Source organism: Hoplias malabaricus, chromosome 1 (genome assembly GCF_029633855.1).
Source record: "Hoplias malabaricus isolate fHopMal1 chromosome 1, fHopMal1.hap1, whole genome shotgun sequence".
NCBI classification, from domain to species: domain Eukaryota; kingdom Metazoa; phylum Chordata; class Actinopteri; order Characiformes; family Erythrinidae; genus Hoplias; species Hoplias malabaricus.
Genome location: NC_089800.1, coordinates 8,801,218 through 8,824,881, shown reverse-complemented (window position 1 = coordinate 8,824,881; position 23,664 = coordinate 8,801,218). Strand labels below are relative to the sequence as shown.

The 23,664-nt window shown below is 43.3% G+C and overlaps 1 protein-coding gene across 6 annotated transcripts; it reads left to right on the top strand.

The window, feature by feature from the left end:
- The first annotated feature begins 430 nt into the window (after positions 1–430).
- On the top strand, positions 431–21,286 carry tbrg4 (transforming growth factor beta regulator 4). Of its 6 annotated transcripts, none has more exons than XM_066645810.1 (13): positions 431–524; positions 1,130–1,373; positions 3,393–3,632; positions 3,785–3,966; positions 6,482–6,626; positions 7,011–7,185; positions 7,413–7,570; positions 9,237–9,347; positions 9,428–9,572; positions 10,039–10,281; positions 11,470–11,581; positions 13,089–13,203; positions 18,377–21,286. In XM_066645810.1, exons 2-13 carry the CDS (start codon positions 1,200–1,202, stop codon positions 18,476–18,478), a joined length of 1,902 nt encoding a protein of 633 aa, XP_066501907.1. In that variant the 5' UTR covers positions 431–524; positions 1,130–1,199; the 3' UTR covers positions 18,479–21,286. The 6 variants fall into 6 exon arrangements, with proteins under 6 accessions (XP_066501907.1, XP_066501915.1, XP_066501924.1 ...); XM_066645818.1 differs by having other exon boundaries at positions 439–524; positions 1,127–1,373; XM_066645827.1 differs by lacking the exon at positions 431–524 and adding an exon at positions 533–672.
- The last annotated feature ends 2,378 nt before the right edge of the window (positions 21,287–23,664 follow it).

The window sequence follows — 23,664 nt, the reverse complement described above, 5'->3', positions numbered from 1 at the left end:
ACCAGTGTATTATAAGTAATTCAGTATAAGTACTGAACATGTCTATTTATAGTTATATATACAATTATAAAATAAAGCAATAAAAGCAAATGTATATAAAACAAATAATATTAAATATATGTATATGTATCTATAATATATTAATTTTAACAAATTAAATACAAAATATTTTACATTTATTTAATATTTACATTTATATATAAACTAAGTACCGGAAATATGTCAAATGTTAAAACTCTGGCTTAATTTCAAAATAAAAGTCCTACACATTAAAAATTTACGTGTTACAGTGACACTTAAAAATACACAAAAGCGTGTTTATTATATAATTTATACTTTATTTTGTAACTGAAATAAACCTTTCTACGATGACCATTTGTTGAAATTTAAAACAGTGTTAAAAGTCATCAACGTTGTCGCGTAGTAGTGACTCTGTTTCACTGTCAGTGAGTGACGGTGCTGAACTGCGACTGTTCCATGTGAATGTGCCCGGTGCGGGTTTATACAGAACCGTGAGAATTAAGGTAAGAGTGTGGCTCTGTGTCGCTGATGTTCCGGCTCAATTAGAAGAATAGAATTACCGGTACCACCGTCGTTTAGATCCCTGCAAGAGACAGGAGCTTAGATGGTTACCTCCCCTCTATGACCAGCAAGGTCAGAACACACGGGAAGGTACACACACACACTCACTCATATAGCAGAGGAGTCTTATCTCAGGAAACAAACCGCGTTTCTAAACAGTTCCACTGTGGAGAGCCTCCAGGAGAGAACCACACTTACGGTTTGGAAATGGAAAAGTTATAAATTCACCATTATAAAATCACCATTCTGTGTTTTGGCCTTGTTTCACTGCAGATGTATTTTATATATTCACGGAATAACAGCAGATTTACATGCAAAAGTTCTAAGCAAATTCAGGAATATAAACTCTTCATATAGTTACTGACATTCATTGCAACAGAGAAATTCCTTTCCTTTCACTTCCTTGTCTTCTCTCTCACACACACACACAAACACACTCTTTCTGCTCATATCACTCCCTGATATGTAGTTCTAGTTTGTTACTTCTTTTCTCTCTTTTAATTGTAGTATTACTCTAATTTCTCTCTTTTTTTTCTTGCCCTAGCAGTGTGGGTGACATGAGGATATAGACCCCTTAGTTGTGACTTGATTGGCTGTCAAGTCCCAAAGCTCCCCAGATGACCACCAGGATATTGGGACGGTGGGCTCACCTTTTATCCCGATGCCCCCAAGCCTCTATGCGTGCTTCTCGCCTCCAGCTGCCCAAAGTTCATCCGGCAGAGGCATTGTGGCTTCAAACCAGGATCCTACCCACCGTTAGACCCCTGTGCCTGGGACAGGGCAATGCTCAGGTAGGGGTGAGCTATCAGTCATTGTGAGTGACGTGGGATTTTCCACAGCGCACCATTACGGCAGTGAGCCACAGTGAAGAACATAGTGTTTTTATAATTTAGCATCACTGGGCAGGACTAAAACTGGGGAAGTATGAGCAAAGTGAGAGGATTCCACACAGAGACAAATTCAGCAGGAAACCAGGGACTGTTACTTGGATAAGTTTACAACTTTCTTTATATTTATTACAATATTGCTCCATGACCAGACCATAAATTTGAAGTGCTGAACTTGCATCTGCCTCTGTCCTCGTACCTGGACATTACTGACCATTTTGTGTAGGGTATAAGTGTGTTTTGCTGTGAAAAATCCCCTGAAATCCACAACCTGCTCGGTGCAGGATTTGTTTACATTTCACCTAAAGTAGTGTGACCGCTGAGGAAAGCAGCTGTAATTGAGAGTTGTTTTCTTGGTAAAGATTTCTCTCATTAAATTAGCGGTGTCCAAACTTATCCACAAAGGGCCGGTGTGCTGCAGGTTTTCATTGAAGCAGATCAATTGCAAGACAGACTGACCTCCTTCACTCACACTGTCCCTCTGCGGATACGTTTGGACACCTCTGCCTTAAAGCAAGCCCTTACAAATGCATTACAGATTCAGGAGGCTCTGATAACGATGGTGAAATCAGTTTTTATTTAAAATCTTCCCTAGTGGTAACCTATTTAACATTTTCATTGTAGGATTAAAGCTGCGATTTTGTACACAACACAATCTGATTTTTCACTGGTAATAAGTGAAAAGAAAATGCTCATAGTTTAATAGTTCCTGTACAGTACTTGGTCACAACAAATTTCTCATCCGTCATACAGCATCTGTCAATGATTAGAACGTGACCGCTGCACCATTTAAAAGGCTAAGCACCACTTAATGGACCTCCATGAATATTTCACATTGTTTTAGTTACTGACAGATATAAGTATGAATTAAAATGAAAATAGCAGCTTAATTTGCTTTAAAACTGACAATTTTATTAAATTGACGGAAAAACCCGAGCTCTCTACGGAAATTCTTGAACGCAACCGTGACGTCACTGGTGGACAACGGCTGAACAACGCCGCGGTAAAACACTGTTAAGACTGACTGTTATGACAGTATCTAGCTAAATAACCAACATTATTCATGACAATAGCCTAGCAATAAGCTAAACTCAAATTTAGAGGCACCGTTATTCTTCTAAATGTGATCGAAGTCGAACTCCAATTCATCCGACACTATAAACCTCCGTAATGCAGCTACGTAGCCGAGTATAATCTGAGCCACCGAGTTTAGCAAGTCAAGCTAACGTTAACTAACACCAACTAAAACAGGGGAAGTGAGTGTCCTTACCCTGTTTACCTCCATGTTACAGAGGCTCTTGAACACCTTTCGTTGATGTCCTTACATGCCCATATTGTTGGAAAAGCGCCAGTGAAATGAGCTACAGATAACGGAGTGAGCGGACGGTCCTTTCCAAAGTGCCCGTTTAAAGTTGACAAATTTAGTCCATTTTCTGGATATTTTGGGATCTTTGGGCCATTTGTGCACAGATGTCCCACTGTACATTGAATGATTGCAGCCAAAAACAACACACCTTTTTGTCATTTCGCATTAAATTAAGTGCGACTTCTAGAGTTGTTGTCCACCATCTACGTCACAGGCAAGACGCCTATTAGAGTTTCCGAACACCGTTGGGGGGGGGGGCAACGATCTTTTAAACCTTATTCCTTGAATTAATAAGAAATAACATGTTTTCTGACTATCAATAAACACAAGTTAGGAACTCAAATTCCACTGTATTTATTTGTTTTACACTTTCATAGAGCTGGTGCTTAGCCTTTAAAGTGGAACACACACCCTATACCCTCCATTTCAGAGGAAATGTTGGAAGGATACACAGTATTTTTAAGGACATGTACAAATGACGTACAAAATTCTCAGCAATGTTTATTTCTTAATATTATCTTAATATCAATAAAAATCATCAAATTTCCCACTTAAAGGCACGAGAAGAGGAGCCGAGTGTCACGTTTAAACGGACAGAACTAGACGCGCTTGTTGAGAAGGCGGCCACACCTAAGGATGTGCTGCAGGCGTGGGAAGATCATGGCGGTTCTGCTAATCAAGCGGCCACATGTCTGATCCAGATCAGTCGACTGCTGGGGGACAGAGGAGGAGTGGATGGTGCTGAGGTCCTGCAGGACCCTCGGTGTCATGATCTGCTGGAGACCGTGAATTCTCAGGTATCAATTCTTTTACTTGTGTGAAAAACATCATTGTTTATCTCTAATTAACTCTAAATAAACTAATCTCTATTAACATTAACCTGTAGACAGTGTTAAACAGCATGATGAATAAGCCCCATGGCTGATGGCTCTCTATCTCCCTGTGCTAGGTTTCAGGGATCTGGAATGGTACATTGGTGTCTCTACTGAGATCTCTATCCATCCTGGGCCTGACCCCTGGTGCTACAGTGCTGCAGTCTCTACAGACAGAGGCGCTGTGGAGGCTCCGGCGCCTTACCTACCGTCAGCTGTCCTACCTAGTGGACTGGACGTTTGGGCTTCTCAGTCAGGGGTAAGCAGTTAATGAACTGTAGATCTTTCACTGATTCACAATGCTCAGAGATCCGTAAACAAACACCTGTGTGAGAATCGGTTCATTTGGCATCTGTTTCTGTATGAGGTTTACAAACATTCATTCATTCATTATCTGTAACCGCTTATCCAATTCAGGGTCCCGGTGGGTCCAGAGCCTACCTGGAATCACTGGGCGCAGGGAATACATCCTGGAGGGGGCGCCAGTCCTTCACAGGCAACACAGACACACACACACACACACATTCACTCACACACTCACACCTACTGACACTTTTGAGTCGCCAATCCACCTGCAACGTGTGTTTTTGGACTGTGGGACGAAACTGGAGCACCCGGAGGAAACCCACGCGGACACGTGGAGAACACACCAACTCCTCACAGATAGTCACCCGGAGCGGGAATCGAACCCACAACCTCCAGGTCCCTGGAGCTGTGTGACTGCGACACTAATTCAAATTTTCTGCCACTCCTTTTATGGCAACTGTTGTGTATTTATTCTCATTTTGTTCAATTCTCATTTTATTCACCAAATTAACTAAAAATTAAGAAGTGTGAAGATAGCGAGTTAAGAATTTATTGGGCGCTGCATTTGTTATGAGCTTCAACAAGAAAAGCGCTGCAAACGCATGTGATGGATTTGTTCTGTTCTTGGGGATAATATTGTACCCAAAAGTAGGTGAGTTTGGTGTTAGACTATTAAAAGATGGGGATTTTCAGTGTGAGAATTCGGGAACAGAGCTCATTAATACTTCATTATATTTAAGTTTATTTAAATAATAAAATAAATTAATTGCACATTCACACAATGTCGCAGTCACACAGCTCCAGGGACCTGGAGGTTGTGGGTATGATTCCCGCTCCGGGTGACTGTCTGTGAGGAGTGTGGTGTGTTCTCCCTGTGTCTGTGTGGGTTTCCTCTGGGTGACTGTCTGTAAGGAGTGTGGTGTGTTCTCCCTGTGTCTGCGTGGGTTTCCTCCTGGTGACTGTCTGTGAGGAGTGTGGTGTGTTCTCCCCGTGTCTGCGTGGGTTTCCTCTGGGTGACTGTCTGTGAGGAGTGTGGTGTGTTCTCCCTGTGTCTGCGTGGGTTTCCTCCGGGTGAATGTCTGTGAGGAGTGTGGTGTGTTCTCCCTGTGTCTGTGTGGGTTTCCTCTGGGTGACTGTCTGTGAGGAGTGTGGTGTGTTCTCCCTGTGTCTGCGTGGGTTTCCTCCTGGTGACTGTCTGTGAGGAGTGTGGTGTGTTCTCCCCGTGTCTGCGTGGGTTTCCTCTGGGTGACTGTCTGTGAGGAGTGTGGTGTGTTCTCCCTGTGTCTGCGTGGGTTTCCTCCGGGTGAATGTCTGTGAGGAGTGTGGTGTGTTCTCCCTGTGTCTGCGTGGGTTTCCTCCGGGTGACTGTCTGTGAGGAGTGTGGTGTGTTCTCCCTGTGTCTGCGTGGGTTTCCTCCGGGTGCTCCGGTTTCCTCCCACAGTCCAAAAAACACACATTGGTAGGTGGATTGGCGACTCAAGAGTGTCCGTAGGTGTGAGTGAATGTGTGTGTGTGTGTTTGTGTTGCCCTGTGAAGGACTGGCGCCCCCTCCAGGGTGTATTCCCGCCTTGCTCCCAATGATTCCAGGTAGGCTCTGGACCCACCGCGACCCTGAACTGGATAAGCGCTTACAGATAATGAATGAATGAATACTACACCACAGTTACTATAAAATAACGAGAGCAGGACAGTGTTTGAATTTGTAATTACAGTAATAAGTCCTAAAAAATGCTTTAAAACGTATTTGTACACCTAGTAATTTAGTAATCTTTATAAAAGCACACATCTACGTAGTAAATAATCCAGTACATAGACTGGGTACAACATTGGAAAAATAAGATAATTATAAAATAAGATAATGATACATTGAATTGAGTAAGAGCCAAAGTGTTCAATATCTTGTAGAAAAGAATTTAAAGTGATGATGTTGTGACTGTAGATATATGCACACACTGAGAGGGTTAAAAAAAATCAGCTATAATCTGTGGTATGTTTCAATTTGGTATAACATTAGCTCAGAAAACTCTGGATTAATAACTGTGAGTTTAATTAATATATAATTAACTCTGAAGGGTAAAGAAATGAGGCTGGCACAGGCAGAGTCACTACCACACAGCTCCAGGGTCCTGGGGCCCTGGATTTGACTCTTACCTCTGCTTACTGTGCGTGTGTGTTTTCCCCTTGTCCACAAAGGTTTCCTCTGAATGCTCTGGTTTCCTCCCCCAGTCTAAACCACATGTTGGTAGGGTACCGGCTGTGTGAACTGTCCTCTGGTGTGAGTGACTGTTTTAGTTTGTGGGAGGAAAACGCAGCACCTGGAAGAAACCCACACTGACACAGGGAGAGCAAGAGAGTAGCCTGAGGCGGGGATGGAACCCACAACCCCACGACCCTCTGCTATGTGACACGACTTGTTGCTGAATATTCTGTTCTGCTCCATGTGAAAATCAGTGATGTCTGTTTTGCAGCAAAGGGGACGAGGCTCTGACCACAGCTGTGCTGAAGCAGTTAGAGCTGCGCTGGACAGAGCTGAATGACCCACGGACGGTCAGCACCCTCATGGGCCGCGCAGCACAACTCTCCCCGTCCTTAATGGAGAAACTGGAAGATAAGGTAAAACGCATACTGTACACAGAATGGGAATAGGCTAGACTTCCCCAGGTAATATCACAGGCACCATGAGAAACAGAGAATGTAACCAGATTCTACAGCCCCTTTCACTTCAGAAGATGTCCTCCTGTGCCCATGTGTAGTGCACAGCAGGAGATGTATACGGAGAATAAAGAGAACTAAGTAAAAATGGCAAAACTAGAGCCTCTGATCACTTTTTACCTGTGAAAAGGGTTTAAAATGTCTCCTTTAATGAATGGAAATTGTTACTTGCTCACAGTTCTACACACATTCAAACACACACACATTTCAATTGTTAAATCAAGACAGCAGTTCTCCTTTCATCAAGTTTTACTGCAAAAGTGACCTTTCCTCTGTCCGGTCCAGGCTCTGGAGCTGGCTGAGAAGTTCAGTGCCGAGGACATCCGCAGGGTGGCACTAGCATTGGCATCTCAGGGCAGACGAGCAGTGCCACTCTTACGAGCACTGTCCTACCATCTGCACCAGAAGCCTTCCTCCGAACTCAGAACCCCTCTGCTGCTAGACATTGCATTTGCTTATGGTCAGTGTGTTTAATTCACTTGTCTTATTCGGGTAGTGTTTCTTGCTGCAGCTTTAACAGACCTCCAGACTCTTAATCAGCCTAGATTGCCAGAAGAAGTAGTTCTAATAACACTAGGGCTGCTCATATTTGTGGCTAAAGTCTGATATTGTCATCACTAATTAAAGACCTTAATGATTATTGATCTTAATTTGCTGACATCCGTTCCTTTCCCTCGTCTTCCACAGGAAAGCTGAATTTCCACCAGACTCAGGTGTTCCAAAGGATGGCTGCGGAGTTGTTGCCGAGGTTATCAGAGCTGAGCTCCACGGATGTCACTCGATGCTCAAAGTCCCTGGCCTTTCTGAAGTGGCTCAACCTACCTCTCTTTGAGGGTTTCGCTCAGGTACACACACTCTCACTTAACCCCCTCACTCCCTGAACACAACACAAAGATAGGGACGTTTTGGGAGTCTCCCTTCCTCCCTTCCTTCCTCAGTCCTATCCCTCTACTTTTTGAATTGTTTATTAAGGGCTCTATCATGAGATTATCATGATCATGATTTTGGTAAAACAACCCAATATTCCAGTTTGCTTTGCTGAACATATGAACACGGATTCAGTGTCAACAAGGACGGATGTCTGCTTCTACAGATGTTCAAATAGTTTGTGGTGAAACACTGAGGTCTTGTTATGAGCTGATGGGGTTAGCTTGAGATTTTGGGTTGAAATTAAGGTTAAGGCCCTAATTTTGACCAGAGTGCTGTTTAATAAAAAAAAGGGTTAATGAGCTACCCAGATGTCTTGGCCAGCTAGTGTAAAACCACCTACATTCACCTGCACAATATTGTGAATATCTGTCTCTCTCTCTCTCTCTGTCATCCAGTCTGCTGCTGAAATTCCCATTCATGTGTTCATTTCCATTCTGCCCTATGCCTCCTCACTCACACCCGGTCCCATCATCACACCACACCAGCTCTCAAAACCTCCTCGGGCTTCTGAATAAATACAAAGGGCAATATTCTATTAAATATTTGAAGGCTTCTAAATTTATTTAGTTACGTATTTCCATATGTATCTATTTACCTATGTATCTGTTTTTATTACTCATTTTTTATGTGTTTACATATTTATACATTTATTCATGTATTTTGACATTTTTTTCGTTTATTTATGCATTTCCTTGTTTCTGTATTTCATTCATTCATTCATTATCTGTAAGCGCTTATCCAGTTCAGGGTCATGGTGGGTCCAGAGCCTACCTGGAATCATTGGGCGCAAGGCGGGAATACACCCTGGAGGGGGCGCCAGTCCTTCACAGGGTAACACAGACACACACACACATTCACTCACACACTTTTGAGTCGCCAATCCACCTACCAACGTGTGTTTTTGGACTGTGGAAGGAAATCAGAGCACCCGGAGGAAACCCACGCGGACACGGGGAGAACACACCAACTCCTCACAGACAATCATCCGGAGGAAACCCACGCAGACACAGGGAGAACACACCACACTCCTCACAGACAGTCACCCAGAGCGGGAATCGAACCTACAACCTCCAGGTTCCTGGAGTTGTGTGACTGCGACACTACCTGCTGTGCCACCGTGCCGCCCCTGTTTCTGTATTTCTCTGTAGTGAATGTGTGAGTGTATGTCACCCTGTGAAGGATTGGCCTTAGGCTCCTGACCCACCGTGACCCTGAACTGGATAAGCACTTACACACAATGAATGAATGAGTTCAGAATCCTTCTGCCCACTTCCAAAGCTCTCAATGATCCATCCCCTTCCTCTCTGTCTGTCCTTCAACTTTACACACCTTACTTAACCCAGTCTCAGATCTTCTGTGAAGGATTAGTCCCCTCACATGTCAAAAACCCTGCCTGCTGATATTTCTGAGTATATTTGCTTGTTATTTTATTGAATCAATTTTTTTTGTTTAGGAACGTAATGCACAGCAGGAAGAAACTGAAAGGCAGCTTCAGTTTAAGATACTGTTCTTTTATATTAAATATAATGTTCAAAAATGCTTTGTTTGTTGATTTCCACATGTTTCTCTCTATTTCTTTAGCACTTCCTGAATAACAGTGAAAAGTACAGCACACTGCAGGTGTGTAACCTCCTCCTGTCCTTCGCCAAGCTCAACTTTCAGCCCAGCAACAGGGAGGACTTCTACACAAGGGTAATCAGTCTTTAGAAGCCACAAGAAATCTGGCCACTTCCAATTGTATGTGGTTTCAAATCTGATTTTGGTGTGTGTAGGTTCATGAAGCTTTGGAAGGCTCCTGGCAGGGGCTGGAGCCGTTTCTTCTGACAGATGTGATGTGGTCCTTCTGTGTGCTACAGCAGGCCAAACCTGAATATATCGCCGCTGTTACTGACCCGGCCTTTCAGACCAAACTTACAGGTGACCAGGGCCTGACTAATGGGAAATTTAAACTTTAAGAAACCCTACGTAATATTTTTTACCTTTCAAATGACAGCTTCAAAGTCATTGTGATGCTTCACTGACAGGTAACAGGGAGAACAGAGCCTCTGTCGCTGCTGTTTCAGGGTCAAAACTGCAAAATTGGCACTATGTAACTTGTGGAGGAGGGTGGGAAACCACCCCCTCCCTCCACCTGTCCATTTTCAGTACAGTGCCTTAGAAAAGCGATTACACTAGGGGAAGCCACAGGAGCAAAAAACACAAATGTTACCAAGTGTTTCTTCCTTACTTTGAGACACCCTGCATACGAGCGACAAGCACCTGCACCAGTTAGGCACTGATGTCGAACACAGGTCTTTCAAGTCTTATTTATTGGACAGCTAGAGACATACTAAAGGCCTACTAAAGAAATCTTGTTTCACCTTGTCTGTTTCTGGGTCTCAAGGAGGCAGTCCTATTCGCACAGAGAACTACAGGTTGAAGTTGCTTCACATTGCTACTTCAGGTCAGTTAGAGCATCTTGGAGTCCTGGGCATCCATCCAAAGATCCACCTCCCAACCGTTCACACCAAAACACCAACCCTGACATCCTTGCAGACCAGCCTGCACTCAGCCATCCAGAGTCTCACCAACAACTGTCCAACTGCCCTACGCACTGATATCAGCACAGTGTATGGCTGGGGTATAGGTAAGTAGGGACTATCCATTTAAGGCTTTTATCAGAGACATTTCAAGAGGGATTTACAATTATAATTAGTGCTGGAGGGTGGCATGGTGGTGCAGCAGGTAGTGTTGCAGTCACACAGCTCCAGGGGCCTGGAGGTTGTGGGTTCGATTCCCGCTCTGGGTGACTGTCTGTGAGGAGTTGGTGTGTTCTCCCAGTGTCCGCGTGGGTTTCCTCCGGGTGCTCCCGTTTCCTCCCACAGCCCAAAAACACACGTTGCAGGTGGATTGGTGACTCAAAAGTGTCTGTAGGTGTGTGTGTGTGTGTCTGTGTTGCCCTGTGAAGGACTGGCGCCCCCTCCAGGGTGTATTCCCGCCTTGCGCCCAATGATTCCAGGTAGGCTCTGGACCCACCGTGATCCTGAATTGGATAAGGGTTACAGATAATGAATGAATGAATGAATTAGTGCTGGTCAGTTAATAGAAAAATAATTGAAATCAACATTCAGAACTTCTAATCGACATAATTTTGTTTATATCAATTATATAGATTATTTTTGCTGGACTGCCTGACGGGCCGCCCAAAAGTACATGTACTGTCTCTTTAAAACCATGCTACCAAGCTGTGGTCACATGATTCTGCCCCATCTGCCACATGGAAGCAACCTAAATGCTGAGGCAAACCAAGCGACTCGAGCAGCTTGTACCAAAGAAAACCACAGCGTCTGTGGTTTGGACTTGCTGTGTTTTGACTATAATTAAGAAGACACTGAACAAAAAGAAGTTAAATGAAAACATTGAGAAAAAGTTTGAGCACAGTCACACATCAAAAATAAACAGTGCTCAAAAAGCTCCCTGGAACATTAGAAAAAATATCCCAACTTTAACACTGGAGTGTATTTGCAGTACAAGCTTCGTCAATGAACCATGAGGGTCAAAAAATGAATCGTTCATTAATCGTAATCGTAATCGTAAAATTTACAATAAATCGTGAAATTGATTTGTGCTCATATCACCCAGCACTAATTCTAATCATATGAAAGACTAATTTGAAAGTTTTTGTGGGAGTCACTCGTCTGCCGTGTGGAAGGCAGCATTGTTTCACACCCAGCAACCATAATTGCATTGTCCCAAACCCAGCACTTTTTATTCAGTGAAACACATGATCATCTTCCTTAAAATGTAATGAATTATCTGTGCATTGACCAAACAGATGCAGAGTTGGTGTTGGATTCAGAAAATAATCCTGTTAACTTGGAAAACCTTGTCGCACCACATTTGCCTGGAGGCGGGGGATCAGAGCCGTTACCTCAGGGAGCACGCAGGTGAGTGCTAAATTATTTTCAGTGATTCTGGCCCTGGGCAAATCTGACATGTCACTATTATGTCAGTAAACATGCTGTTGAATGTTATCTAATGTAGTCTCTGGTAAAGTCAGCTCCATGAAAGAAGACATGATGTTTGCACAATGCTAAGTCATAAGTATTAGGTTCCATTATTTGTTGGGTATTAGTTTTGAAACAGGCACAAAACTAAGAATGCAAACTACCAACATCAGCACCTGTTTGAACCTCTCCACCATGCCCAAGACCAAAGAGCTGTATAAGGACACCAGGGACAAAACTGTAGACCTGCATAAGTCTGGGATGGGCTACAGGACAATAGTCAAGCAGCTTGGTGAGAAGGCAATGACCATTGGTGCAATTATTAGAAAATGGAAGGAACACACGATTGAAGATTGTCAGTCTTCCTCGGTCTGGGGCTCCATGCAAGATCTCACCTTGTGGGGTAAAGATGATTCTGAGAAAGCCCAGAACTACACAGAGGACCTGGTCAATGACATTCATAGAGCTAGGACCACAGTCTCAAAAGATAACTGTTAGTAACACACTACGCCGTCATTGATTAAAATCCTGCACGCAAGGTCCCCCTGCTCACGCCAGGCCCATTTGAAGTTCACCCATGACCATCTGGATGATTCAGAGGAGGCATGGGAGAAGGTCATGTGGTCAGATGAGACCAAAATAGAGCTTTTTGGTATCAACTCCACTCGCCGTGTTTGGAGGAAGAAAAAGGATGAGTACAACCCCAAGAACACTATCCAGACTGTGAAGCATGGGGGTGGAAACATCATATTTTGGGGGTGCTTTTCTGCAAAGGGGACAGGACAACTGCACCGTATTGAAGGGAGGATGGATGGGGTCATGTATCGTGAGATTTTGGCCAACAACCTCCTTCCCTCAGTAAGAGCATTGAAGATGGGTCGTGACTGGATCTTCCAGCATGACAATTACCCGACATACACAGCCAGGGCGACTAAGGAGTGGATCTGTAAGAAGCATTACAAGGTCTTGGAGTGGCCTAGCCAGTCTCCAGACCTGAACCCAATAGAAGATCTTTGGAGGGAGCTAAAACTCAATGTTACCCAGTGAGTGGGCCAAAATCCTTCTTGCAGTGTGTGCAGACTTAGTCAACAACTACAGTAAACATCTGACCTCTGTAATTGCAAAGGTTTCTGTACCAAATATTAAGTTCTGTTTTTCTATTGTATCAAATAGTTATTTAATGCAATAAAATGTGAATTACTTAAAGATCATACATGTGATTTTCTGAAATTAGTTTTTTAATTCTGTCTGTCACAGCTGAATTGTACCTACAATAAAAATTACAGACCTCTCTGTTTTTTGTAGGTGGCAAGACTTGCTAAATCAGTAGTGTATCAAATACTTATTTTCCCCACTGTATTTATATCTAATTCAGGTCATTCCTAAAGCTTTTTTTAAATTTGCTAATAAAGGAAAATTAATTACCCATCATTCTTCCTAATTTTAGGATGGCATTCCTAGTTTGGGAGTTCCCCCATTTTGTGTCCAAGAGTAAAGATCTACTGGGACGCTTTGCCATGCAGAAACGCCACCTACAGCTCGCTGGCTTTCTAATAGTGGAGGTATGGAATGAACTGACACACTCATACATACATCATTTTTGCGAGGCCTAGTCCTTCTGAAGCCATCATTGACTATTAGTGATGGCAGTGTGACTGAACATGATGTGAGAAAGCAGTTTGTAGAGGCAAGTCAAGACATGTTTGGTGTCCAAACATATCTTCACTGTCAGTGACGTTATCCTTTTTAGCTCCAGTTTATTACCCAACAAAAGAAGCCAATGGTCCCCAAATATATCCTCATTGTTTAAAACCTACTCAAAGATTTTTACATACACTATAATGCCAAATGTATTCTCTCGTCTGCCTTTGCGCACATATGAACTTGAGTGACATCCATCCATCCATTATCTGTAACCCTTATCCAGTTCAGGGTCACGGTGGGTCCAGAGTCGGGAATACACCCTGGAGGGGGCGCCAGTCCTTCACAGGGCCACACACACACAGTCACTCACACACTCACACCTACGGACACTTTTGAGTGTGTTTTTGGACTGTGGGAGGAAACCGGAGCACCCAGAGGAAACCCACGCAGACACAGGGTGAACACACCACACTCCTCACAGACAGTCACCCAGAGGAAACCCACGCAGACACAGGGTGAACACACCACACTCCTCACAGACAGTCACCCAGAGGAAACCCACGCAGACACAGGCTGAACACACCACACTCCTCACAGACAGTCACCTGGAGGAAACCCACGCAGACACAGGCTGAACACACCACACTCCTCACAGACAGTCACCTGGAGGAAACCCACGCGGACAAAAGGAGAACACACCGCACTCCTCACAGACAGTCACCCGGAGGAAACCCACGCGGACACAGGGAGAACACACCACACTCCTCACAGACAGTCACCCGGAGGAAACCCACGCGGACACAGGGAGAACACACCACACTCCTCACAGACAGTCACCCAAAGGAAACCCACGCGGACACAGGGAGAACACACCACACTCCTCACAGACAGTCACCCGGAGGAAACCCACGCGGACACAGGGAGAACACACCACACTCCTCACAGACAGTCACCCGGAGGAAACCCACACGGACACAGGGAAAACACACCACACTCCTCACAGACAGTCACCCGGAGGAAACCCACGCGGACACAGGGAGAACACACCAAACTCCTCACATTCGGTCACCTGGAGCGGGAATCGAACCCACAACCTCCAGGTCCCTGGAGTTGTGTGACTGTGACACCTACCTGCTGCACCACCGTGCCACCTCTTTTTATTAATATATTTACATATTTATACATTTATTTAATTGTGTATTTTGGCCTTTTTATTTTTTCATTTACTTATGCATTTCCTTGTATTCCTCTGAAGTGAACTTGAGTGACATCCATCCATCCATTATCAGTAACCCTTATCCAGTTCAGGGTCACGGTGGGTCCAGAGTCTACCTGGAATCATTGGGCGCAAGGCGGGAATACACCCTGGAGGGGGCGCCAGTCCTTCACAGGGCCACACACACACAGTCACTCACACACTCACACCTACGGACACTTTTGAGTGTGTTTTTGGACTGGGAGGAAACCGGAGCACCCGGAGGAAACCCACATGGACACAGGGAGAACACACCAACTCCTCACAGACAGTCACCCAGAGGAAACCCACGCAGACACAGGGTGAACACACCACACTCCTCACAGACAGTCACCTGGAGGAAACCCACGCAAACACAGGGAGAACACACCACACTCCTCACAGACAGTCACCCGGAGGAAACCTCACATTCGGTCACCTGGAGCGGGAATCGAACCCACAACCTCCAGGTCCCTGACACCTACTGCTGCACCACCGTGCCACCTCTTTTTATTAATATATTTACATATTTATACATTTATTTAATTGTGTATTTTGGCCTTTTTATTTTTTCATTTACTTATGCATTTCCTTGTATTCCTCTGAAGTGTGTGTGTGTGTGTGTGTGTGTGTGTGTGTGTGTGTGTGTGTGTGTGTGTGTGTGTGTGTGTGTGTGTGTGTGTGTGTGTGTTGCCCTGTGAAGAACTGGTACCCCTTCCAGGGTGTGTTCCTGCCTTGCACCCAATGACTCCGGGCAGGCTCCGGACACGCCGTGACCCTGAACTGGATACGCAGTTAGAGACAATGAATGAATTACTGTATTCCTCTGTCTTTGTTAATTGGGTTTCAATCTCAAACAGGATTGGTTTAAGAGGTATGAGAGGGGTGTGGTGATACCTGTTGGCAAGTTTTGGCAAGTGTCATTCACTGAATGGTTTATGCCAGTTTTTCCCAAAGTGGTACGCCTACCAATAGTGGTATGTGAAGCTGCAAGTGGTGGTACGCAAGTGAATTCATAAAAATGAGTACTTAATTAATAACTAAAAAATCTGTAAACTAAATAATGCTTTCATAAGCTTAATTTGTGTAAATGTAGTTTGTGTATACAGCACATGCTATAAAGAAACAGTATTCAGTACTGATACAAGTGCTGGGAGCCAATGGGAGCACCTGCTTCAAGCGCAGCACTTTTTTCAGCTATAGTCTTTTAAAGTGCATCTTAAATTGACCTCTCCATGTTTTTATTTCTTTCAAAATGCTTATTTCCTTCTCATAAATGTATACTTGTTAGTTTAGGATTAAAAGTATAGGATTGATAGGTGGTAGGGCTTTGATTAGATAATAGGTGGTACTTGTTCTAAAATGTTTGAGAAGCATTGGTTTAAGCAATTCAGTAAATGGCGTCCGTCATGTTTTAAATGGTAAATGACACTTTTTAAAACAGTATATACCTGTTTATTAACCACTCACTGAGTGGCACTCGCCTCATGTCTTATTTCTTTTACTCTGAGATCAGTCTTTAGAGGTTTACACAATGTCATATAATGTTCATTGAATGACTTGCCAATACTTGCAACTAGGTGTCACCAACCCCCCTCTCACACCTCTTTTAATCAATCCTGTTTAAGGCTAAGGTTAGAAAAGCCAGCCCAGTGAACACATGAACTCAGGAATTCAGTAATAAATAAAGGTGGAATTAGGGAAATGCCACAAAATAAATAAAAGCAGAAATGTGTGACGATCATTGGTCTGTTTTCCAAGTGCTGTAACTTGTAGCTCATTGAATGTTTATTTTAAATTTGATTTGAAAGGTTTAGTGGGAGTTTGTTTAAAATTTCTGTGAGGATTTGATTGTATTCAGTTATGGCTCCACCTTATCTTTATATGTACTGGATGTTTCTCCAAAGTATGCAGTTCCACTGCTACATAGCCTTGTGCTTGTGGGCTTTATACATCTCTGTATGACAGTAGGTGATGTTAGATCTGTGGCTGCTCCAGAGAGTGCCATCTGCTAATGAATTTCTATGGAGATTTCACACAAGCACAACACCAATGTCAGCAGTGAATGCATTTATAACTGGGCGAATAACTCATTAGAAGAGTTTTTTGCAAACTTTGGGACATTTAGCAGAGAAGAGATGCTACAGAGAGTGTAACATGTCTCTTATGTAAGTACATGTGCTGTAACAGTGTGTGTCACCGTCAATCGAGTTCCCAGTATTATTGATTTCCACACACTGTTGTAAACACCATGATGCCAGCTAGCACTGCTAGAGCAGATTAGTTCTGTTTTCTACTGCAGTTGCTGGCATGGCAGGTTGTCCCACGCTGGCTTTGGGTTAAAAATAGCAGCAGTAGCACAGGGCTGCGGAACAAGATAGAGCCTCTGTCTGCTGCATATAGGCCAATCCTGTTAGCCCACAAGCTCCTGGGGAACAACTAGATTGAGTTGGCAAAGAACTTCAAACCAAGAAAGGTGGAGCAATAAAAGGAGTCAACTTTTCTTGGAGTAACCACAACAGCCCCAGGATTCAAAATCTAAATTCTACAACCGCCGTCAGCACCAGGCTTCTTCTGCAGTGCTTTTATTAATTGTTTTATATGGTATTCACAGAAATATTTCATAGTCCACGTTATCAATTGTGTCTGAATTAGTTTTAAATGAGGAACCTATGGAAATTGGGAATATGTCGATAGACTTGTTAGACTGATCAGTTGTTGTAATAACTTACTGCTCCCATCCTCACTGCTGTCACAGGTAATGCGTTAATGCATGTGATTATTCAGGAAACTTTAACGTTTCGCTAGAGTCTGGTGACATATTAGTGGTTTCATTAGGCAATGTAAACACAGCTTCACCACTGAGTTTGGTCGGTATGCTGACCTTTTTATGCTGAAATTTGGATTAAATCTAGCTCTCTGTCTGTCTGTCTCTCTCTCTCTCTCTCTGTCTGTCTGTCTCTCTCTCTCTCTCTCTCTCTCTCTCTCTCTGTGTCTGTCTTTCTCTTTCTCTGTCTCTCTGTCTGTCTCTCTGTCTCTCTCTCTCTCTCTGTCTCTCTCTCTCTGTCTTTCTGTCTGTCTGTCTCTCTCTCTCTGTATCTCTCTCTCTCTGTATCTCTCTCTCTGTCTGTCTGTCTTTCTCTCTGTGTGTCTGTCTTTCTCTTTCTCTGTCTCTGTCTGTCTCTCTCTCTGTCTCTCTCTCTCTCTCTCTCTGTCTCTCTCTGTCTGTCTGTCTGTCTCTCTCTGTCTCTCTCTCTGTCTGTCTGTCTCTCTCTCTCTCTCTCTCTCTCTGTCTGTCTGTCTCTCTCTCTCTGTCTCTCTCTCTCTCTCTCAAACACAAACACAAACAGCTGCTGCAAGACATTTGGCTCTATAAGCACAATAGGCATTTTTTCCACCCCATGCCTTACTTGATCAACACATTTCTCTCTTATGAAGTGGTTGAAGCTGAATGTGGAGGTGTGTTAGTGTATGAGCTGTGAGCTGAATGCTGCAGTTTTCTTGATTAAAACTTGTCAGAGCTTCATTGTGTGTGACATTAACTCTCTCCCTGTAACATTCACTTTAACCTTTGAGATTCTAACTCAAATATCATGAAACTATTCTGAAATGAAAACAGTGGTTTCCTCAAATCAGTTTGTTGTTTACGCTACAATTATTTCATCTCCCTTCCAAAATAAAAAAAAATAATAAAACAAAGACGTACTAGCATTTTAACTTGCGGTTCATCATAAATCACAGGATGTCACTGATTACCTTGAATTAAAAAAAATTGTAATTGTTTAACACCATAAAAGAATGTAAAACATGAATGTAGTTTTGTATCAAACTGATCTGTCTCTCCTGTCTCCCTGAAGGTGCCATACTTTGAGTGGCTGGAGTTGAAGTCCGATTGGCAGAAAGTGGCCTACCTGAAGGATAAGATGGGGAAGGCTGTGGCTGAGGACATGGCCAAGTGAGCCAGTGGACTGCCGATAAATCCTCAGCCCAAGACCCAATCAGAGTCAAGAAGAATGTCAAAAGATATCTGACAGGATTTTCATATTCACCCAACACTCAGTACATCCAGCAACAGTCAAGCATCTCTGAGAATAATGCTCTATCTGCATCTACATCTGCATGCAGAGAAACAGGCAACACTGAGCACTCTTCATGAAGATCATTTATTCATTCATAGTCTGTAACCACTTATCCAGTTCAGGGTCGCGGTGGGTCCGTAGCCTACCTGGAGTCACACCCTGGAGGGGGTGCCGGTCCTCCACAGTGTGACACACCAATCCACCGCGGGAAGAAACTGGAGCACCCGAAGTAAAGCCACACAGACACTGGGAGTACACACCAAACTGTTCACCCAGAGTGGGATTTGAACCCACGACCTCCAGGTCCCTGGAGCTGTGTGACTGCGACACCACCTGCTGTGCCACCCCTTATTCATCAGTGTACTGTAAATCACCATTACATCTCTTTAAACTCCTGAGTCTGGGAGGTGGGCCAGACATGTCCTGAGATGGATTTAGTGCTGTACCCATTCTTGGACTAGACCATAATTTAGAACACCGTCTGATTGAAAACCAGGATACAATGTGACACTGAATTTCCCATTCCACCTTAAAAGATATTTTCAACTTGTTACAAACTCATCATAAAGCTGTGAGAATAATATCAGCATTAATGTTATGACTTCCGTATTAGTTATGACATGTGCAGCACATTTGTAGGCCACATATCTCAGAGCATCAGCTGTATATTGCAAAATATTTCTCTTTTTGAGATGGTTATGGGTATTATTTGATTATTTATTATATTTTTAAACTTGTTTCTTGCTTGGGTTAACAGATTCTGTCTAGGTTAGAAATGTGGTATTCCATTGACTGATATTTTATTTAGTGTTTTATCAAATGAAACAAGTAAATAGCTTGGGAATAGGAAAAAATCATTGAATATTCTAACAACAATTTCAAAATGAGACAAATTTGATGCACTATGATATCTTGTTTCTTGCAGTGTAAAGATGGCAGAATGTTTCTCATACCTACTCATGAAACAGGCTGTAAATTACTCAGAGCAGCAGATAATCAGTCCATGCTTTCTGGGTAAGACCAGGACACCAAGGGCTCAGTTCTAAAGTCTTCTAAAAACTGAGCAAGATGCTTCCTCAGAGAACTCTCCTGTCACTAATAATAAACGCACACCTTCCACTCCTAATGCGGTTGCCTAGACGACACTAGGGGGCTTTCTTTGTTGCCTAGGAGACTGTGGTGGAGGCTGAAGTGATACTTCAAGATTAGAGGGAGGTTGCTCAGATAGAATTCGGAACATTAAAAAGAGAGGTGCCGTGTGTGATCCATTCGTCAGCGTGTGTTGCCAGTGCCACAGAAGTGCATAATAAAATGGGTGTTATTTAAGTTCCTTTTTTTGTCTGTCTCAGTTCATATCTGGGCACGAGAAACATTGTGTGCAGTACTTTCTAATCTTTATATATTAATATAGAATCACAATATAATAAAGAAATGGGTGGCACGGTGGCATGCCTGAACTGGCAGGTAGTGTTGCAATCACAGCACCAGGGACCTGGAGATTGTGGGTTCAAGTCCCACTCCGGGGCAGCATGGTGGCGCAGCAGGTAGGTGTCGCAGTCACACAGCTCCAGGGACCTGGAGGTTGTGGGTTCGATTGCCGCTCCAGGTGACTGTCTGTGAGGAGTGTGGTGTGTTCTCCCTGTGTCTGCGTGGGTTTCCGCCGGGTGACTCTGTGAGGAGTGTAGTGTGTTCTCCCTGTGTCTGCGTGGGTTACCTCCGGGTGACTGTCTGTGAGGAGTGTGGTGTGTTCTCCCTGTGTCTGCGTGGGTTTCCTCCGGGTGACTGTCTGTGAGGAGTGTGGTGTGTTCTCCCTGTGTCTGCGTGGGTTTCCTCCGGGTGACTGTCTGTGAGGAGTGTGGTGTGTTCTCCCTGTGTCTGCGTGGGTTTCCGCCGGGTGACTGTCTGTGAGGAGTGTGGTGTGTTCTCCCTGTGTCTGTGTGGGTTTCCTCCGGGTGCTCCGGTTTCCTCCCACAGTCCAAAAACACACGTTGGTAAGTGGATTGGCGACTTAAAGTGTCCGTAGGCGTGAGTGATTGTGTGTGTGTCATCCTGTGAAGGACTGGCGCCCCCTCCAGTGTGTATTTCCGCCTTGCGCCCAATGATTCCAGTTAGGCTCTGGACCCACCGCAACCCTGAACTGGATAAGCGCTTACAGACAATGAATGAATGAAAGTCCCACTCTGGGTGACTGACTGTGAGGAGTTTGGTGTGTTCTCCCCGTGTCCGTAGGTGTGAGTGAATATGTGAATGTGTGTCACCTTGTGAAGGACTGGCGCCACCTTCAGGGTGTGATCCTGCTTTGCGCCCAGTGATTCTGAGTAGGCTCCTGACCCACCGCGACCCTGAACTGGATAAGCAGTTATAGATAATGAATGAATGTAATTAAACAAGGTTTTGACCAATATATGTCTGATGTTTTTAAGAACCCAGTGAACTGGAATAATGTGTCTCCATTTAAGAACTCAGCAAAGAAAATGTAAATGTTCTGGTGTAAATCATACAATGGTAAAAATAAAAATAAACTTATCAGAGAAAAGCTTTTACTTGAATCCAAATTGGAATTTTCCTAAATATTTCAGATTTATCTTCATTTACATTGTACTATGTTTGCACATGGATCAGATTTTTCTTTGAACAGTTTAAATAAGTGGAAGAGTGCTATAAAAAAGACCTTATTTGAGAGAAGCTGATGCCACCCTGGAAAAAGTCAAGGAACTGAATTGTTTATTAAGCAGTTCATGCTAATGACTGTGTTTCCCACTGCAGTTCATTCGGTTGAATGTTTGCCTTTCAGCAAGGGCTTTGGTGTAATAAATGTTGATTTTTTTTATTTATTTATTTTCTTTTTAATTATTATTTTATGTAAAGCACCTCATATAACAGACTTGTAACTCACTCACACACATCTCTAATCCAGGTACAGACTTGTCCCTGCTTCTGTCACCTTTAAAACTGACCCTTTTCTCAAAAGCCTTCCCTATGAATGACCGTCTTTAGAAACATTTCTCTTTATTTTTACAGTAAGGACTCTGCCACACGTTGAGTCAAAAGCCAGACAGATCTAAGGGTGGTGAGGCTGCATTAGGATGCAGCACTGAACTCTGAAGGGAAGTGGGGTCTTGTTGGGGTTTCAGGGGCCCCCTTGGTTCTTCAGCCTTTAGGACAACACTGACCTGTTTTCGGGCCAGCTCGGTCAGTGCATATTACGTAAGGAACCTGGAAGAATGAAGAGATTTGCTCTAAAAGGGGAGAGAGAGAGAGATCTGAGATCCTCTTTCTAGGCCACGGGGAGGTTATAGAGTTCATCTTAACCACATCATTAGTCTATTAAAAAGATGTGGCGTGGGGGATGGTTGAATTTTGAAACACTGCAACACTTGCAATATCTTTGTTAGATTTCATATGGATGTGCACAGCAGCCAAATTACTTTTAAATTCTCAAACAATTAATTTCCTAAACTGCCACTGCTGCTTTTATATGAATTTATATGTTTGTTTTTTTCCAAATATGTATTGTCTTATGTGCATTCATTCATTCATCATCTGTGACGACAGCTTCCTGATTAGGGCCATGGTCAGAATCATTGGGACCCCAGCAATATGACCTGCAGTGCCACTGTGCTGCCACCTATGTGCATTCTTCATCTTAAAAAGGCTTTGGATATAGTGAGGAGGTTATTGATTTTTTTTTTGTTTGTTTTGTTTTTTTCACCACTCCCAATGTCAAATGTTAGCTAGAGGGGTATAAGGGATTGGAGAAGATTGGGATTTTGAGAAGAAGAACTGAGACCATCCATTATTTTGGTGTCAGTTGAAGTGGCTTTGTGATCCATGTCTAATCATTTGACCTCAGTATCTGACCCGGATGCATTTTAGTGACAAAAGTATCTGAAATAAAATAACAGGGTTGAATGAAAAAAAATAATCAAAGCTTTCTGAATTACGATGTCTTTAAAATTACCTTTTGTATGAGTGCAATTTTCATATTAATTAATTATTTTTTATAATTATAATATAAAATATTCATTATCTGTAAGCGCTTATCCAGTTCAGGGTCGCGGTGGGTCCAGAGCCTACCTGGAATCATTGGGCGCAAGGTGGGAATACACCCTGGAGGGGGCGCCAGTCCTTCACAGGGCAACACAGACACATTCACTCACACCTACGGACACTCTTGAGTCGCCAATCCACCTACCAACGTGTGTTTTTGGACTGTGGGAGGAAACCGGAGCACCCGGAGAAAACCCATGCAGACACAGAGAGAGCACACCAACTCCTCACAGACAGTCACCCGGAGCGGGAATCGAACCCACAACCTCCAGGTCCCTGGAGTTGTGTGATACCTGCTGCACCACCGTGCCGCCCAACATAAAAATATTAATAAATAATTATAATTCAGTTGACATTATTCCAGTGCTTTTATTTCATTTTAGAATTTCAAGTTAAACATTTCAGCCTTAGGAAATGCAGCTTTTTATGTTCAACCAGTAAAATTCTATGTAGTGAGATAACTGTGGAAAATAAACGTCTGTATGCTCAACATTCTGTTTTGTTAGTGTTTTTTTTTTACGAATACGACTTAAAATATATATATGATTATGAAGACTTACGCATACGAATTGATTTATCACGGGTACGACTCCTAGATTACGAACACGAAATGGAAAGTGAGAAAACGCTCAAAAATACGTCACTGGACTCACAGGCCAATCGAGTTGATATAGTGCGCATGCGTGATCTGCTGGGTCTTGTTTTGAACCGTTGGGAGAGGTGTCAAATGAAAGCTTATGGTGTCCCGCGATATAAGTTATTTTACGTAGCGTATTACATATTAGAGCCTTTATTTCTATATTTTATTTTACTTTCGTGTGGTAACTGAAGAATATAGTGGATCATATTTCATAGGAAAGTTGTAGACAGACAGATGAGAGCTTGTTAGTTTAATCTCAGAAATTCAGTGATGCCAGGTTTATACATACAAGTTGTATAATCACAGGTATATTTTAGTACAGTCGATTTGATTACAAATATTTCCTATAATATATAGAAATCTGAAAACTTGAAAT

What these genes read in the sequence shown, in the direction of transcription:
- tbrg4 (XM_066645810.1), top strand. Translation starts at nt 1,200, where the DNA reads ATGACCACCAGGATATTGGGACGGTGGGCTCACCTTTTATCCCGATGC. An exon ending in TGGAGAAACTGGAAGATAAG is followed by an intron (nt 6,627 to 7,010) that starts GTAAAACGCATA and finishes TGTCCGGTCCAG; the next exon opens with GCTCTGGAGCTGGCTGAGAA. An exon ending in AGTGTATGGCTGGGGTATAG is followed by an intron (nt 10,282 to 11,469) that starts GTAAGTAGGGAC and finishes TTGACCAAACAG; the next exon opens with ATGCAGAGTTGGTGTTGGAT.